The sequence below is a fragment of the Pectinophora gossypiella genome, chromosome 18, assembly GCF_024362695.1.
Source record: "Pectinophora gossypiella chromosome 18, ilPecGoss1.1, whole genome shotgun sequence".
In the NCBI taxonomy this organism is placed as follows: domain Eukaryota; kingdom Metazoa; phylum Arthropoda; class Insecta; order Lepidoptera; family Gelechiidae; genus Pectinophora; species Pectinophora gossypiella.
This window is the reverse complement of record NC_065421.1, coordinates 5455543-5473812: the sequence shown is the minus strand read 5'-3', so window position 1 is coordinate 5473812 and position 18270 is coordinate 5455543. Positions and strand designations below refer to the sequence as shown.

General features: G+C 39.3%; 3 protein-coding genes across 3 annotated transcripts; 1 reads left to right on the top strand and 2 right to left on the bottom strand.

The window, feature by feature from the left end:
* Positions 1–104: 104 nt before the first annotated feature.
* On the top strand, positions 105–1594 carry LOC126375014 (pterin-4-alpha-carbinolamine dehydratase). The gene is made up of 3 exons (XM_050021851.1): positions 105–398; positions 885–1094; positions 1398–1594. Exons 1-3 carry the CDS (start codon positions 231–233, stop codon positions 1479–1481), a joined length of 462 nt encoding a protein of 153 aa, XP_049877808.1. The 5' UTR covers positions 105–230; the 3' UTR covers positions 1482–1594.
* Positions 1595–1728: 134 nt separating this feature from the next.
* Positions 1729–8845, bottom strand: LOC126375063 (L-threonine ammonia-lyase-like). Its single transcript, XM_050021906.1, has 10 exons — positions 8831–8845; positions 8432–8542; positions 8260–8330; positions 7882–8169; positions 7301–7463; positions 6745–6906; positions 6175–6311; positions 3306–3405; positions 2887–3012; positions 1729–2192 (listed from the first exon to the last, which is right to left on the bottom strand). The coding sequence occupies exons 1-10, from the start codon at positions 8843–8845 to the stop codon at positions 2034–2036; spliced, it is 1332 nt and encodes a 443-aa protein (XP_049877863.1). The 3' UTR covers positions 1729–2033.
* Positions 8846–9586: 741 nt separating this feature from the next.
* Positions 9587–17927, bottom strand: LOC126375062 (L-threonine dehydratase catabolic TdcB-like). The gene is made up of 10 exons (XM_050021905.1): positions 17820–17927; positions 17411–17530; positions 16591–16661; positions 16175–16271; positions 15623–15813; positions 14966–15128; positions 14082–14237; positions 13181–13323; positions 10842–10941; positions 9587–9781 (listed from the first exon to the last, which is right to left on the bottom strand). Exons 1-10 carry the CDS (start codon positions 17925–17927, stop codon positions 9587–9589), a joined length of 1344 nt encoding a protein of 447 aa, XP_049877862.1.
* Between the last annotated feature and the right edge of the window lie 343 nt (positions 17928–18270).

Below are 18270 nucleotides of genomic sequence, written 5' to 3'. Positions count from 1 at the left end.
AAATAATTAATATGAAAGAAAATACAATAAACCGATATCAGACAAACACGGCTGTATTTATGAAAACTTCTTTTAGTGGGGAATTAAATTAAAAAAAAGAACTTTTAAAACTGTCAAAAAAAAAATATTGAAAAAATGGGTTTCTGACCGATTTTTGAAGAAAAACCTATTTCTTTCGACATTTCATTAAAATAAATATACAAGAAAAAAGACCAAGGAGCTCCGCAACTATGGCGCTTACAAGGAGTTTGTATGGAGTGAGTTCACTAGCGATACACTTTCACCCCGCCGCAAGGTCGGCTGGCCAATACGCGCGAGCGCGAGTCTCTTCGATCAATGCGAGGCCAGCCGTCGGATTCGCCACAGCTTCCTCGACAACTACTAAATTGAGGAAAATGGTGAGTTGAATCTTTTTCCTTGTTTTTGTCAGCAACAAGTGGTTATTCCTTTAACTCATAATTGTTTATAAAGTTTGTAAATTAATTCAAACTGTGTCTACAATCTTGTATTCCTTTGTAAGACGATAAAGATGTAGGCAAAGTTAATTCCGGCATTCACTTAGTAAATTAATTACCTATCTTTGGAGTTTTTTTAAAAACAAAATGTTAAAAGAGTTTGACATAAAGAGTAACATTCGACACTATCAAAAACACTACTGAATTTCGTAACCGGCGTAATATGAAACAAGGTACTTTCACTGGCAACAGGTTGTTGCAATCAAAAGTAAAATTGATCTAAATTGTTATCTAAGAACCAATTAACATACAGTTCATTATGGCTTGTCCCAATAACAATGTACATAATGAATTAACAAGTACATTTTACTTTTAATTATTTTCCTTATAGTTTAACAAATAAAAATGTTTTATGTTTTTTGCTTTTAGGCAGATAAATTAAACTCCCAAGAGCGTGAGACAGAGCTGCAGCCACTTCTGAAGTCTGGCTGGAAGGTCCAGAGCAACCGCGATGCCATCGAAAAGGAGTTCCAGTTTAAAGACTTTAACCAGGCATTTGGCTTCATGACCCGTGTTGCACTGCTCGCAGATAAGATGGACCACCACCCTGAATGGTTCAATGTTTACAACAAGATTCAGGTAGTAAATCCATTAACATTGTTTAGTTTTCTAATAGTTATTGGAAAAGTATGAAATATGCCTGCGTATAAATGTTTTGTCCTACAGATATGTACTTGAGAATTTTTTTTAAAGGGAACCTAAACTAATTAGACTTTTAGTAAACTACATTATTTATTGAAGATGGTACCAAGTTAGAAATGGTAAATCTCCTTTGATGGATAAAATAAATGTTTTTTAAAATTATAAAGTATTAAGTGAGTTGTTAAATATGTAGAATTTCAACCAAGCTGTTGATTGTAATGCATAAATTAATTGTTACAGGTAACACTATCTTCTCACGATGTGAACGGCCTCAGCAAACGAGACATCAAAATGGCCACATTCATGGATAAGATCTTCCAATAATTTTGGCACAATAAACAGACAATATTAATCTTTATGTGATAATAGATTTATTTATTACTATAATAATAATTGCTTGAAGAAATTCAGAAATATAAGTTGATTGTTTTTATGAATTTTGGTATATTATTAAGTATGTGATAATATGACAAATAATAAAAGTAATGAACCTTGTTATCAATATGGAAATAACTTTCATACTTGTTATTTAATAATTTGTTTAAATAAACATTGTTTTGCTGTCCAAACATTGATAAAAAGCTATGACATTTCTGTGGCTTTACTAAAGTCTTTCCACTGGACACAACAGTAGGTACTTATAGGAAATCGGGCAACATTACTGATTGAGATTCTGTTTCCTGTATGTTATGCCAATAGCAGTAGGTAGATTTAGTCATTGTAGAAAGAAAGAAAGATAATATTTATTCTGCAAAAGACAGTCATAGAGACATTCGTAGTTTTATAATTTATTTTCACAAATCGAAAGTAGGTATTACAATATTTTCTTCAGTATAAAGCGCGTACTCAACCTCGTAAGCAAGTAACCAGTACAATTTAATATACGCAAATATTTTTATAAACATAGCACGGGCAGGTTCTCTTGTCATTGAAGGGTTCCGTCTCGAATACAACATTGAATGGGTATGCGCGGTCTATGATTCTCTTCAACTCTAATGCGTGTTCTAGGTGTTTGGCTGCACAGACTAGACACATCTGGAAAATATAAGTTGTTGGTAGGTTACTGACGGAGCAAGTAACTAGCATTTAGCTAGCTTTTGGCTCTGCCTACTGCTATGAGGTTTCAGTTGCTTTAGGTTAGTGGTTGCTTTTGGCTCTGCCTACTCCTATCAGGTTTGAGTTAGATCTGTTTTTCTGTCTAGTAGGTCGGACGATCCGTAGACATTTGTTCGTTTAGTATCTGGATTCAATCAACAAAATTTAGCAATGTCGGGTCAAGCATCGGATACATGACCGTTGGTAGCATTTGTTTTGGCTTTTGTGTTTCCGAGGGGTATATAGGTAAAGACCGTACACCTCTCGTGATAACTGACCATAACTATAAGGTCGACTTTTACTGAGGTAGCTTCACATTGTTCTCCAGTAGGACGAAATAACAGTGCGGTGTCCTGCACGGCTCTGTATTTAAGTTTCTCACCGCTTTTGTCCTGTAACGTGCTGCCCAAATTATATTGAGAACTTCAACCAATAGCCGTACGACATCTATCTACCGAAATAGAAATACTCTTTATTCCGACGATAGTATTCGCTGTGTCTATAAGACGAAGCCCTCGATATAATCGAGTCGCGCGCGTCTCGGTTGCGGTGCAGATCCCGCTGAACAAGGCATGCTCTATTCCTTTAATTTTCGTAGTCTATTCCACAAGGTGACCACCACCACAGAACTCACCTCCAGTTTGTATTCGTCGTAGTCAAGCCACTTGTGAGTTTGGAACTGATGTATCAAATCGTATCCGCCGCTCGCTAGCAAATTGAGTAGTTGCTTTTGGCTTGGTGTGTTATCTTGTATTCCCACCTGAAATATAAATACTATAAGACGTTTTCTATCGCGGGGAAAACAAAGTCGATTCGATAGAATTAGTGTTATAATGACTAGGGCTTTTGTGTGAATAGCCGTTTACTGTAGGTGTGTAGTGTACTTACCTGTCTATTTAGGTGTTCGATCAAGTTATTACGCAATATTACCTACAAGCGTTACAAGCTTACAAGCCTACTCTATGTGAACATTCAGTGTTATATTTAGCTATAGCAACAAAAACAGCTAAGATAACGATTGTCTTATTGTTTTCAAAACAATGCGATAAGTACCGTGAACTTGACAAGACGGCCTTCGGCGGACAGGCCGCGCTCCAAGCATCGGGAATACAGGAGGTTGTTCACATTGCCTCCAGTTAGAACCATCACTACACTGAGAACATAAACAAAAGCCAATCAAGTGCTAGTCCAACTCGCACGCTAAGGGTTCCGTGCAAACTGCCGTAAATTAGATACCCAAGATTAATTTAGAGTTTCGAACCCTAAAAATGTTAACCTTTTGTTGAATTTTCTATAACCTCATTTCTCACGATGACACGTCGCGTCGCGTCGCAGGCGTTGCAGGTATCGCAGGTTTATTAGGTAGGTACCTTACTTGCTAATATCTGTGGTACCTACCTCCCTATCACAATAACTACGGTTTTATAATATTGTGGATTGATTCGGCTGAGGTACAAGAAAGACAACGTATTCATTAATACGAATTAGTATATAAATAGATGTAGGCTGATAACCTACATTATAATTCATCGTGATCTTCAATCAAAAGGACATAAACATACGAATAAAAATAAACACAATAGGCGGCGTCGCGGCGCGGCGGTTAGGTTTGGATCTTCGAATCAAAATTAGCTGCAAGTTACCTTTTAATTAAGTTACGTAACGTGTGGCTCTGCACAACCCATTTAGATTAACGGGCGTGATTTTATGCTTATATATAATAAGTTTAAAATATATTTTTTATAGAATGGGCGACAAAAATCCTCTCATTTTAGCTTTTTCCATACAAAAGACATCAACGCAATGAGTTTTGAAAAAAACCTTTCCTATGTTCGTGTATATTACCTACCTACGACCTACGTATATATAAAATACCTTTAAAAGCTATTTTACTTTTTTACTTGAGCTCTTCCAAGACTGCCTAATTGCCTATGATGGCGGCTAGGGGGCTCTGCCAGTCATCACCTCAGTTTTCATACACTTATTCTTCACGCAATCCATACATATTTGCATATTTTGGATTGTCCTCAGCTCGCGACAACAAACACTTCAAGACCCTTATACCGACCACGCCGGCGTGGTCCACGTTTTCCCTCATTCAGCGTTTATCGCCGTCGACCCACTAGGGTCGATTAATTCTTTCAAATACACTTCTCATCAAAAAAATCGAAACACCTTGCAAGTTTACGTTTTGTCAGGATTATCAGAAAAATGTGTACATTTAGGAATAAATGTTAAATGTCGTTTAATAGTGAGTAATATGAGCTTATCAAATCTTAATGTTAATGTTCTAAATTTAAATGAATTTTTCATAGGTTTCGTATTTTGTTAAATGAGTCATTTTTATTCCGTATGGAGTATAAGGAAATGGATAAAACAACACACGTAAATGAAAAAAAAAGCTAAAAAACGTTTATTTAATAACTTGTATTCCCTCCCCGAGCTCTAATTACTGCTTCCATACGGTTCTTCATCGATCGGATGAGAGTCACGATCACATGCTGTGGTATATTGTCCCATTCCTCTTGGATTGCATCTTGCAGCTGGCTAAGTGTTTCTGGGGCAGGATCTCTTGCTCGAATTCGTCTCTTTAATTCATCCCACAGATGTTCAATGGGATTCATGTCCGGGCTTCTTGCTGGCCATTCCATAATAGAGATATCGACTTCGTTAAGATAATCTCGTACGACGCCCGCGGTGTGAGCCCTAGCATTGTCGTGCATGAATATGAAGCCGTTGCCAATAAAATGTGCATAGGGCATCACATGAGGCTCGAGACACTCTTCGACGTACCGATGACAGTTTAGTGCAGGCAGACGTGGCCCAGACACGAAAGCAAGCTCTGTCTTACCGTCGGCGCTGATTCCTCCCCAAACCGTCCACGAACCGCCACCATAGCTGACCTTTTCTTCAATGCAGCATTGTGCATAGCGTTCTCCGTTTCTTCTGTAGACCTTGTTCCTTCCGTCGTTACCATACAGCATAATTTTACACTCATCAGAAAAGAGAACTTTGCTCCACTGTAGGTATGACCAATTTAGGTGCTCACGTGCAAAGTTAAGGCGCGCTCTTCGATGGTCTGCAGTTAATTTCGGCCCATTTGCTGGCTTATGCGGTACCAGTCCACGATCCTTCAACCTTCTTCTAATTGTAGAGTCACTTACAGCCACCCTTCGTACAACACGAAGCCGCTGCTGCAGTTGAAAAGCGTTAAGGCGTCGATTTCTTAAAGAAGTTGTTACAATAAATCGATCATCTCGCTCAGAAGTGACCCGATTCCTGCCAGATCCTGAACGACGCGTGAACAAACCAGTCTCCCGATAACGTTTATAGACTCTATGAACAGATGACAGGCTTAGATGCAGTCTTGCAGCCACAACACGCTGACTAAGGCCAGAATCCAGCAATGCCACAACTTGGGCGGCTTCTGTGGGCGAAGTATCCATACGTTTTAGAAAAAAAACCTTTTTTCAGACGTCCCAAAGTCACAGTATTGAAATAAAAAACAAAAAGTTTAAGGATAGGCGCCAATTTTTAGTTTTTAAACGCTAAATGTACTCCAACCCTAAACACACATTTGTCTCAAAACAGTGATTCATTTCGTTTATAAGATAAACAAATGAAATTCTAATTTTGAATTTAGAATTTTCGCTTATTACTGTAATGGCCAAACTGCCAGCTATACATTTATGTATTTTTTTCATCGTATGAATTCTTTTTTGTGTTAAATTCGGACAGAAATAATGAAAACGGAAGTGTTTCGATTTTTTTGATGAGAAGTGTATAATCCTCTCAGATTCCGCCTGAGCTGAGGTTCGCGCCCAACTGGGCACCCTCAGGCTTGTTGTCTTAAATTTTGTACCGGGTGAGACCCCTCAGTGCTCCTCATTAGTTAAAATAGTCTATTAATAAGTAATCTTACTTTTTCATCTTGAGCTCCGGCACGAGGCTGCCTAATATGGCAGCGAGCGGGCACGCAGCGGCGCCCTCCACCACCATCTTCTGTCTCTCGAACATGTGCAGCATAGCTCGAGCTATCCACTCCTCTTTCACCAACAACTTCGACAAAATAACGTTCAAATTAACGAGTTTTTTAAATAGATAACTATACGTACATGCAATTGTATGAAGGTACATATCTAATTCAATTCATTTTTTTGAAGTATGGCTTCTGTCAATACATATCTAACAGCCTTCGTGGCATAGAAGTTAGTGTTTGGCTCACGATCTGGAGGTCCGGGTTCGATTCCCGATGGGGACATGGTCGAAATCACTTTGTGGTACATTGCAGGCCCCGGCTACAGCGTGCAGCGTTGTGGAGTTTGCTCCGTACCTCCTCGGGTTGAATGAGGGGAGGCCTCTGCCCAGCGTAACTACATAGGTAGACTATCTTAGGGTGAGGCTAGACTTCACGCACAATAGAGATCCGATGTTTTTTTTTATAGGAACGACTTTCAATTTTATAGGAATTTGGATAGAAGATTGTTCGTACCATTTTGTCAAGGTACGGCTGCACCATGGCGAAGGAGTTGACGCCGATTTGTGTGACGGAGGTGCTGTCAGCCATGGTCGGCTTGTTGACCACCAGTACTGGCTCGTTGTCACTGTGCTGCAGCATCTTGAAGAAGGTCGGAGTAGTCTCCGGTTGGATACCCTGCAATATTCCAAAAACGAATATTGGGGCTCGGTAGACTACGGAATTCAAATATGGCTTCATTGGAATATTTGATCAACAATAGTACAACATCAGAATATTCTTAGGGCTGTCTTCTTCTGGAAATGATAAACTGACTTCTTCAGATAATATCCTACATAATGTCCTGTCGAACCTACATTGAAGGTGTTATGATCGTTATAAAATGACATGAGATGTGTTTATGATTTGAAATGCAACAGCGTTGTCTTGTCATTAAAAGTGATCAACTTCCTTTATTAAAGAAATGTCCTTCTATTCATCATCTAAGTTATCGGTATTGGTGGGTCCTGCGACAACGCAGTAAACCGGTAGACCGACCAGATCAACCAAACATCGATCCGAACACACTAACATAGACAAGGCATTTCGGCTTGAGGTGTTTGACGACGCTAGACACCGCAGCAGCCAAGCCTCCGGTGCCGATCGGGACCATGATAGCATCTACTGATGGCATTTCCTGGAGGATCTCCGACGCTAGAGTGCCGTAGCCAGACAGCATGTGCGGGTGATCTCGACTGCAACCAAATAAAACCTTTTTTGGACTCATTGCAAATTAGAAGCTGATTGTCCAGGCGCTATGTCGAACCTTCAAAATAGCCAAAATGGTGCCAAGACGCAAATTAGGTAGTACTATGGTTAAAAAGGCCACATCAAAGCAATTTATCTAAAAAAGCAATATTGCAATTTGTCATTTTCGCATATAAAAAGGTAAGTGCGCAATGCAAATTACATGTCAAATAGCAATATTGCTTTTTAGATGAATTGCTTTGATGTGGCATTTTTAACCCCCTGGCATGCGTAAACTAATCATCAACAAGAAACGTACTGCTACGATCCAAAGAGCAACAGAAGCCCGTGTTGCTCTTGATGATCATATTAAGCGCTAATATTAAACCAAACAAAGAATAATATAAAATGAAAATGATACAACACCTGTTTATATACGTTAGACCTTTGTCTCGTGCAATGCCTCGAGCGTATCTCATTGCTTCTGCTAAGTTTGAGCCTTGCACGAGCACTTTAGCCCCATAGCTGTGGCATCTCTGCGTGTAGTTGATCTGGACACTAGTTGGTATCACGATTATCACCGGTATGTTAAACTTAGCGCCGTAATAGCTCATCGAAATGCCTTCGTTCCCTAGTGAAGCCACAACCACGCCCAATTTCTTCTTGTCCAGTGGAAGGTGCAGCAACGCGTTTATGACACCCCTTTCTTTAAAGCTGTCAACCACAAAACAAGTTACTTAATTTATTTGAATTAAGTAAATAATTTTATCCGTTTCCTTGTCATATAGCTACTTATTATATTACCTGCCAGTTCTCTGCAGATTTTCACATTTGTAATGCAAATTGATTGCAAATTTCTTTGAGCTGTGTGAAGACTGAAAAGAACTTGAAATTATGTATTCTATTTATTTAAAATTTATTTGAATACTTACTTACATTTATTGGTTTTACTGTAGGTAACTCTATCTGTACTCACCAACAATGATACGCGTTGAATATAAGGATTAATCAAAGCAGATGCTTCTGATACTTCCTCATACTTTAATATTTTTGGATTGTCTGGATCACAAAACTCATCAAAATCTTCCTGCAGGTACAAAAATATATACAATTTTGTATGTAGATACTATAGACGTCAATTTAGCAAGAGCATTAAATTTATAACACAAATTATTCGATATCTACAGTCTACAGTGTGGGCGGTACTAATACGTCGTCTTGCGATGGATAAACCTCTGACTAACAAAATTGGGGGTATAGTCGTGAACTTATGTTTACATACATACATGAACTCACACCCATAATCCCTAGTGGGGAGGGCAGAGCTCCCGTTATGTTTATTACTTTGTATAAAGTAGTAGGGTTAAGTACTTACAATTCGTCGGGTCATTATAACTTATTTGTATTACTTCCGTTTCGAGATTTCTTATTTCTAGTCCAGAAACTAGTTTATTTATAAATTAAATATAACTTTGTCACAGAAAATTTTGATCTATACAAATAAATGTTATTTTTTTTGTAAGAAGTATCTATTAGTCAAAACGACATTTGAGAACTACTACTTGAAGTTGAAGTAAAGATTTTTATTTCAGCCAATGCAAAAAGGTTTTAAGAAAAAGTATTTGTCAATAATAAAAATAAAAACAACATTACGTAGAAAAAAAAAAATAGTTTATAATAGAAATCCTTGTTACTTTTGTATTCGCATTCGGACACTTCAGAGGAGCATCAGAGTCATGTTTAGGTCTGTACTGCTGCTCCGCTACCTACATATATTTGCCTACACTATACATAGTCATGCCCGTATACCTGTCGGGTTTTATCAAGGCTCGTGTTGCTTTATGGGCGTTATAGTAACCATTGACGTACGAGTATAATAATATGCTAATAATATAATATGCATACGTTACTCAGAACAATAACTAATACGTTACTATAACTTTTACGTCATTGATATTAACATATTTATTATACACCAATGCCTGTCGGGGTGATAGTGGGTAGAGCCCTTCCTTGCGTCTCAAACCCGCAGCACTTCCGATATAGTATCGTTAATCTGCAGGTTAATAAAAAGTATCAAAACGGCAATAAAATACGAATTTGTTTTTAAACCGCACAGTTTTGCATATGTTTATTTTTTACCAACTACTTTCTTAGACTGGTCTATAGCTGCTGGTGGTCCTTGTTTCTTGGGGAAACACGAACAGATAGGAATAGGGCTGAAGGGATCTTCTAAAAATTCGCATTTGTCCGGGAACAGTTTGTTCAATACCCGCTTCACTTGACACGAGTGTTCTAGGTCCCGAGTTTCTACCATCATTTTAAACTGAAATAGAACATTTGTCGTTAAAGTATAGACACTATTTCGATTGATTGTATCGATGCTCGCGAAAACTGATGCTGGCGATTTAGTCCGAGTGGGATCTCTTTCATCAATGTTCAGCCCCTTAGAGTTTGAATTTTTAAAAATCCTATCTTACAGTTTGCTTACATTGTAAAACAAAGTTGTATTTATGCAGAATTTTAAACCTACCGATAACACCCGATGTTTGCGGGGGACACCATGTTTGACACACTGTCCTTCTGATGATGGGCTTTAGTATAATTAAAAGTATAAGTAGATAGGTAGGTTTTCTATTCAAAAACTTATAAGGGCCCTTTCTTACTTTGCGACCTGTGGTAGCCCAGTTGGTAAAAACGCTTGCCTCTCCAACTATTGTCAAATTTGTTTTCGAATTCATGTTTGGATCATGAATGTTTTTCACTTGCTCAGCGGTGAAGGTAAACATCGTGAGGAAACTCACATTCCCGAGAAACGCATTTTCGGAGGTATATGACCTAACCTGTATTGAGCTGGTTTTCCCTTCGCGGGTTGAAAGGTCAGGCTGTCGCTTCTGTAAAAAATCGGACCTGACAAATCTTCAGGTTAGGTAAGCGGACCCTGTGAAAAACGGGATAATGCTACTTAGATGATGATGAATATTTCTTACTTTGCAATGAGTAAAATCATTTTCAGTAATCCAGCTGTGGTCTACGTATAGTTTGAGTATGTTAGCTCCAGTGTTCGAGAGCATGCTCAATATATGATGTTGCTCTCTTGGATCATCATCCCTTACCTTTATCTGAAAAACGATTGATGGATGAGTGACGGCACGGCAACGATTCAAGCTGATCAATTCAATTGATTGATTCAAGATGAGGTTTGCATGCAAGTTTACGTCAAAAGCAGCGTATAAACGCTACGTGGATTTAGAAAAAGGTTTATTTATCAAAAACGGGAGCTTGCTTGTCTTAATAGCTATTCAAGGCTACGTTCAGGGGTTGGAAAAAGCTCATGAAATGACAAAACTTAACCCTCTCTTTGTTATCGCAACAAATCCACTCACCGAAATTTTAATAAGACTCCCTTCTACTGCTTTAGCTCGCGTCAAACATCGAGGGAACGTAATGTTGTCTATATTACTGCCAGACATGATGCACACGACACTGGAAAATAGTTTAATTTATATTATTATAATAATACAATTTGTCGCATAATCAGAAACATACGTAACTTCGTCACGTCCAACTAGGCGTTTAAGTATTCTGAATCTGACCTGGTCCAAACGAACCCATTACACACCCATTTATATTATTAAATATATACGAGGGGAGGTCAAAAAGTTCGCGGAATGAGGGGGAAGGGGGTCGAAATTAAACACGAAACTATTTTTCCTTTTCAATATATTCTCCCTTAACCTTAACACATTTTCCGGATCTATCAAATAATTTGTTTATTCCATCATAAAAAAAGATTTCTCTTTGCTGTCAAAATAGGCAAAAGCTGTGGAAATTGCAGACTTGACTTCTTCATCATCGCCAAATTTTCGTCCACGCAGTTCCTTTTTCATTTTTGGGAACAAATAATAATCGCTGGGGGCCAAGTCTGGACTGTAAGGCGGGTGGTTCAATTTTTCGAACCCGCATCGGTGAATGGCAGCCGTCGCAACATGCCACGTGTGGACGGGTGCGTTGTCGTGCAAAAGGAGCACACCTCTTGACAGCTTTCCTCTTCTTTTTTCCTTGATAGCTTCTTTCAATCTATCCAATAAAGAAGCGTAGTAATGTCCCGTTATAGTCACACCACGATCTTTATAATCAATCAGCAAAATACCTTCTGTATCCCAAAAAATAGTGGCCATGATCTTTCCGGCCGATTGTGACACCTTAAACTTCTTTGGAGGAGGTGTGCCTTTTTTATGCCACTGCATCGACTCTTGCTTCGACTCAGGTTCATAGTGGTGAACCCAGGTTTCATCTCCAGTAACAATCCGGGCCATAACTTCTTCCTTATTCTCTCCACAGAGCTCTAAAAACTGGCGAGAACACTCGACACGCTCGCTTTTTTGAAGTGGCATGAGCATTCTTGGAACCCATCTTGCGCTGACCTTAGTCATCCCAAGATGTTGATGTAGGATATTTAAAATACTTGTTTCGGATACACCGACCATTGCTGCAAGCTGCTTCTTCTTCAAGCGGGTATCTTCTAATACAAGTTTCTCTACTTTTTCGACGATTTCCGGTGTGGTGGCCTCAATGGGCCGTCCGGAGCGGGGGTCATCTTCAATCGACTCTCTTCCTTGCTTGAAAAGACTATGCCACTTGTAAACCATGGTTTTACCAGGGGCAGAGTCCGCGTAAACTGCTAACAGCTCTTGAAAAATCGTCTGAGCGGATTTTCCTTGCTTGGTGAGGAACTTAATGACGGCGCGGTGTTCAATTTTCTCCATATTCGCTGAGTTCTTCCCGATTCACTTGTTTGCTGGTCGGTAGTTCAAACGTTAATGACCCGATTTGCTTCAAACTTGGTACATATACTGTTAATGAGGTGTGCAACTAGCGGCTACCTGTACGAGCAAACCAACCCCCTCCAACCCCTCCATTCCGCGAACTTTTTGACCTCCCCTCGTACATACATAGACATAAGATCACGCATGTTTCTCGTTGGGGTAGGCAGAGACCAACGGAATTCCACTTACTACGATCCTGACACAACTGATATTATAGCTACACACAAGGGTCTTGAGATATTGGCCAAATCAAACGCCCGAATGGTATGTATATGAACTAAAGGTTCATGTATTAATTGGCAACATTAGCACCCAATTGGGGTAGGAAGAGGTACATCTATAGTATGATGTGCTAAGTACCCACATCTCACCGAGTTTTCTGTTAGACCAACGTGATAGGTGGTGAGCCGTATCGCCGTCGAGCCAACTGTGTTAGTAAAATTGCACATATAAGATAAATCAATAACTCATTGGTGCAAGTCCGCCATAATTATAAAACCGCCTGTTGTATGTCAGGTAGAATGAAATTAATTATTATATGATCATCACCCTCGAATGCAGAGACATAATAAAGCAGTCATTATCTGGATCCCGTGTTAGATTACCGCGCCCATCCTTTAATACATTGTACTCTTTCTATTTCTCTTTTGTTTTGTAATTCCTGTGTGTGCAATTATGTTAAATCCGGTACCGGGGTTCGAACTGGCGCTCCCCTATTGAGAAACAAGCCGGTGTAAAACAGAACCACATCGACTATAACAAAAACATAAACAGCCTATATACGTCCGTCCACTGCTGGGCACAGTCCTCCCCTCAGTCAACCGGAGCTAACCCCCTCCCCCCCCCCGGGTACCCCCTCCGGTTGACAATGACTATAAATCTATTAGTTATCTTACACTTTATCTTTCAATTCCGGGAGGATGTTGGGCATGGCCATCAGAGCACTAAGGCTTGTTGCTCCCGCGCCCTCGGCGACCAGCTTCTCTTCCTCAGCGAAGTGGAGGATGGCTCTCATTATCCAGTCATCGTCGACGAGGATCTAGATTGCGAATGATTCAAATTATTATAGATAGAAAAGAATATATCAGTGTGTAAAGTTGGGGCCCTTTTTTACGATTACTTTTATTCGCCCAATGACATAACAAAAATAACCTATATGTATGTATTATACGTCCCACTGCCGGGTACAGACCTCCCCTCAATCAACCAGAGGGGGTACAGAGCATACCTTGGATATTGCCGAATATTTTATAACGGCCTCCGTGGTCCAGTGGTTGAGCGTTAGGCTCACGACCCGGAGGTCCTGGGCAATTCGCTTTCGGACAATACAGGCTTATCACCTGATTGTCCGAAAGTAAGACGATCCGTGCTTCGGAAGGTACGTTAAGCCGTTGGTCCCAGTTACTACTTACTGATGTAAGTACGTACTCGTTATATGAGTCATGTCAGGCATTTGGCGGCTCAATAGTAACCCTGACACCAGGATTGATGAGGTTGGTAATCCACCTCACAACCCACACGATAGAAGAAGAAGCCGAATATTTTGTGTTTTTGTTTATTTGTGATATTATTAGATGTTGTAAGTACCCTATGTATGTCGTCTGGGCGAAAGGTTGGGACATGGGTGGCCACTGCAATTTTGTCTAATTCTCTACGGAGATAGGTTGTCTGTGACCTGGTCAGGGTCCCTGACAAAAAAGTTAGATCCGCTCCTACGTGACGAAAACTTTTTTCTGAGGTTTTTTTTAATATTTTATATATAATAAAAACTAGGGTTGAGTTTTCGAAATCGTTTACCATTTTACTAATGTAAGGTTTCGCTGTGTGGAATGAATTACAGCCAGCAGTTGGAATCGCTAAGGACCCCGCCACACTTTGTCTGACTTCTGTCTCAAAGATGCCATCCTTCTCCATGGCCTTGAAGAAACAACAGCATTTATCTGGTTCTACGCCCTGTTGAAGCAAAAACTCCCATTAAAACGAAACATAATTGCATAGACCTGCGGACTTGGGGTCTAAAAAGGCTTCATCAAAGCAGGGGGTTAAAATGGCCACATCTAAGCAATTCATCTACGAAAGCTATATTGCAATTTGACATTTGCGCATATAAAAGTAAGTGCGCAATGTCAAGTAGCAATATTGCCTTTTTAGATGAATTGCTTCAATTTGGCCCCCGTTGTCTGTGTTTAAATGAAGAATTCTTTTGGGTTCCAAAGCTAAAAGTTTAAAACGGACCCTAGCACAGATTTCATTATCAGACTCTCTAGAATTTTCGTTAAAACTTCCGTGTGTTTGCGTTTGTTATTCTCATCAGTTATGTTATTTATTGACACACTCATTGAGATCACCACTTCAACCAGTCATATTACCTATTAAGGGATTTCTACAATATCGGTCTATCCCAGAAAAAAATACAAATCTTTGCTAGGTCACCATTCCGTACCCACTAAGTCACCCATGACCGAAAATTATTACTTACTTATCTAATAAAAAAAAGACATACATAAGATCAGGCCTATTTAATGTCGAAGTAGGCAGATACCACGGAGTTCCACTTGGTACAATCCCGACACACCACCTGTGTTTTTTTCACTCTGGTCAAAGACTTAATGCACGCTCGCTAATGTAGAGTACTTACTCTTAACCTGACTCTTCTTGTAAACATCCTCAAACCAACTTACATAAATCTGGATATCAGGCTTGATATGTTTCGTAGCTTCGGCAATGCCAGCTATTAATGCCCCACCACCTACAGGCACAATGATGACGTCAGCTTCAGGCAGCTCCTCTAATATTTCCAGCCCAATGGTGCCACACCCGGCTATCACGCTTGGGTTATCGTAACTGCGAAAAAAATAGGTTAAATAAGAAATACGACTATCTTCTTCTTCTTCTATCGTGTGGGTTTTGAGGTGAATCACCAACCTCATTAACCCTGGTGTCAGGGTTATTATTGAGATCATGTAACGACTATTTAATTGCATCAGTAAATAGTAACCGGGACCAATTGGATGAAGGCACGTTACCTTCCGAAGCACGGATCATCTAACTTTTGGACAATCAGGTGATCAGCCTGTAATGTCCTAACCAAACTAGGACTACGACTACGACTATTATTAATGACTTTTTTCTCGGCTTAAAACTTAAATTTTGAGGAGGCTGGAAATTATTACACTGAAATACTTTTTACATCGACCACATTGAAGTCTGAGATTATCAGAAGTTGTCAAATGTTTATTTTTCAAATGCAAACGCCTGTTATAGGATTGACTTTGAACGGTTTGGTGAATATTACACTCGTAAATAATAATTATACGTAAGTAAGTACAAATACTTACCCATTAATATAAACGGATCCTAAGTCGATAGCCATTACGAACGCCTGGTGTCTGGCTTCCATAAAGTTTTCTCCGTCAATATAAACTTTTGCGCCGTATTGCTTACACTTGTCAACATACATAGCCGGGGTTTTCTCGGGGAATATTATCCTCGCCCTCACATTCATCTTGCGGGCGTGATAAGATAAAGCCTGAGGATGAACACTACTTTGTTGAACATTTGAAAAGGAAAGAAGAAAGGTATTTAATAGGAGTCAAAAATGAGAACGTGTAGGTACTGGCACGGTTCATGATAATATCGATTCCTTTTCGTCGGATAGTATAATGACAGGTAAGTATAACTTAAAATTAGGAGGTGTCTGTTGGTGGTGGTGTTGTTTGGACGGAAGGCAAGAGGGAAACCACTGCCCTAATTTTCCTAAAAATAGCATGCTGAATGCGACACCGACAAGAGCGTGGCTCTTAAATTAGTAATGTGATGTTGAAATCAGCAACAGTACCAAATTGACATTATTAAAGCAAGGGAAAGCAAAGTGTACATGCGCAATATACCATTCCAAAGTTGCCCAGCGAAGCAGTTATAACTCCGGCGTCCTGTTCCGCAGGAGTCAGACTGAGTAAAGCGTTTAGAGCTCCACGTTCATTGAAACTATATAAAAAAAATACATGTTTATTTTTCTTTAATCAAACTTGATCTGATCAGGGATTAAGGCCTTTTTTTAATTTTTAACCGACTTTAAAAAAGGAGGAGGTCTTCAATACGCCGGGATCTTTTTTTGGGCTAGTAAGTTACTCGTAGTTGGTTGTTGGTTACAAGCAAGCAAGATGCAAGCAAGCCACGTGTAGTCTGGAGCCAGTTTAGGAAACGTGGAGTACCAGTCACACTGATTATACGCTGAAAAAAAATGTGAACAGTACTTTGTTCATTAGATTCGGTATAGAGTTCTCAGACATTAGGTTAAATTTACCTGCCAGTCCGATGTAGAGTTTCAATCTTGTAATATAATTGTAGCCCAAATCTGTTACAGCATCGAGATTTCTGCAAGGAAATATTTAATTTTAATTACAGAAAATCCATCTTAGCAAAGATTCATAACAATACGTCTACTCAAGTCGCGATGGCTAATGGTCAGAACACCTGCCTTCTACTTTTTGGGATGCAGATTTGAATCGGTTTGATTCGACTCTATTTCACTCCCACATTTGTTTTCAAGTTCATGTTCATATAATACATTTTCATTCATGCATAATTCCATACCATAAACTTATATCACGTGCCTAACGATAAAAGAAAACTTCGTTAGAAAATGCCGTACCCGATTATTTAAAGATTCCACGGCATTGGCTCTGTCAACGGTTGCAGTTGACTGTGGGTAAAACAAAGCGCAGAGAGCAAGGTGGTTGATTATGGGGATGTCTGGGCCGAGGAGGAGTCCTCTTTATGTTTTATATTATAAAATATCTAAGTATTGAATATATAACTAATATAGTATCGGAGATTCGAGATTTCGAGAAATTGTTGAAATCACTTTCTGAGACCTTTGTTTGGTTAGTTAGGACATTGCAGGTTGGAGTCACCTGATTGTCCGAAAAAGTGAAATTACATGTTTCAGAGGTCTATTGGCAGTAAAACACTTCCATCAGCCCGCAGTGGAGCAGCGTGGTGGAGTACGCTCCATACCCCCTTCGGTTGATTGAGGGGAGGTCTGTGCCCCGCAGTGAGACGTATACGGTTTATGTTATATATCTAAAATAATTAAATTAAAGAAAAAACAATAGGGTAATTACAACGAGTGGAGTCTTCGGTATAGTCTCGCCGATCTCGCCGGCAGCTTTAATGATCTCCTTGTAATTAATGGCCTTTGGGTTTTGAGGATCGCATTGTGGGTCAAATTCTATTTCTACTTTCTGAAAGATAAATGTTTATTTACCAAACTAATTCCAGGGATGATCATTATACATATGCTTCCACTTTGGGAACGTTCCTGGCAGTAAAAAGGCGCAAAATTTTTGTAAAAAGAGCTTTATTGCCCAACTTTTAGGCAGATAAGACCAAGAAAGAACATTAACAACTATTTAAGAGTTTTTACAACAGGACCATTTCCACGCTGTTGTGGTCCCTTAGGCTTACACTTGCTTGGTGGACAACTTACTTCGTATTGTTCATAATGATTATATTTTCTGAAGTTTTACTCACAGGACACCAACTGCTTTTCTTACTGTTAGTGCGTTTTGATAACACTCCAGGAGATTCCCCCATAGAGGGCCTGGGTGCTTCTGCTGGGGCTTTCGGAGGTTTAGGCATCTTGCTTGTATCTTCTTAACACCTTGTGTTGAACGTTGAATACTGATTATTGCTAAGATATTGAATTATTGAATACTAAGTTATGTGAGTGCACTTCTTTCATTCTTTGTGTTTCAATGAGATATTTAAGTTAATAGGGATATTATACGGCAGCTGCGTTCATCATGTATATAATATATTTTATAGATGATTTAGCATGTTTGTATTGTGGCTTTTGTCAACAGAAATTGTTGTTGTTGTTTAAAATGGATGACAAGTTTGCTTTCTGATTCATAATTTATGGATAAGTTTTTTTTTATACTCCGAGGGCCGAGCTTTGTTTTATATTTTTGTTCAACGGTGG

Coding starts and splice junctions, on each gene's coding strand:
- LOC126375014 (XM_050021851.1), top strand. CDS start 231: ATGGCGCTTACAAGGAGTTTGTATGGAGTGAGTTCACTAGCGATACAC. Junction 399..884: donor CTACTAAATTGAGGAAAATG/GTGAGTTGAATC, acceptor TTTTGCTTTTAG/GCAGATAAATTAAACTCCCA. Junction 1,095..1,397: donor ATGTTTACAACAAGATTCAG/GTAGTAAATCCA, acceptor TAATTGTTACAG/GTAACACTATCTTCTCACGA.
- LOC126375063 (XM_050021906.1), bottom strand. Junction 7,464..7,881: donor GGTCTAACGTATATAAACAG/GTGTTGTATCAT, acceptor ATTTGGTTGCAG/TCGAGATCACCCGCACATGC. Junction 3,013..3,305: donor GCCGTCTTGTCAAGTTCACG/GTACTTATCGCA, acceptor TTTATATTTCAG/GTGGGAATACAAGATAACAC.
- LOC126375062 (XM_050021905.1), bottom strand. CDS start 17,927: ATGCCTAAACCTCCGAAAGCCCCAGCAGAAGCACCCAGGCCCTCTATG. Junction 16,272..16,590: donor ACTCTACATCGGACTGGCAG/GTAAATTTAACC, acceptor TTTTTTATATAG/TTTCAATGAACGTGGAGCTC. Junction 13,324..14,081: donor AACCTTACATTAGTAAAATG/GTAAACGATTTC, acceptor TTCGCAATCTAG/ATCCTCGTCGACGATGACTG.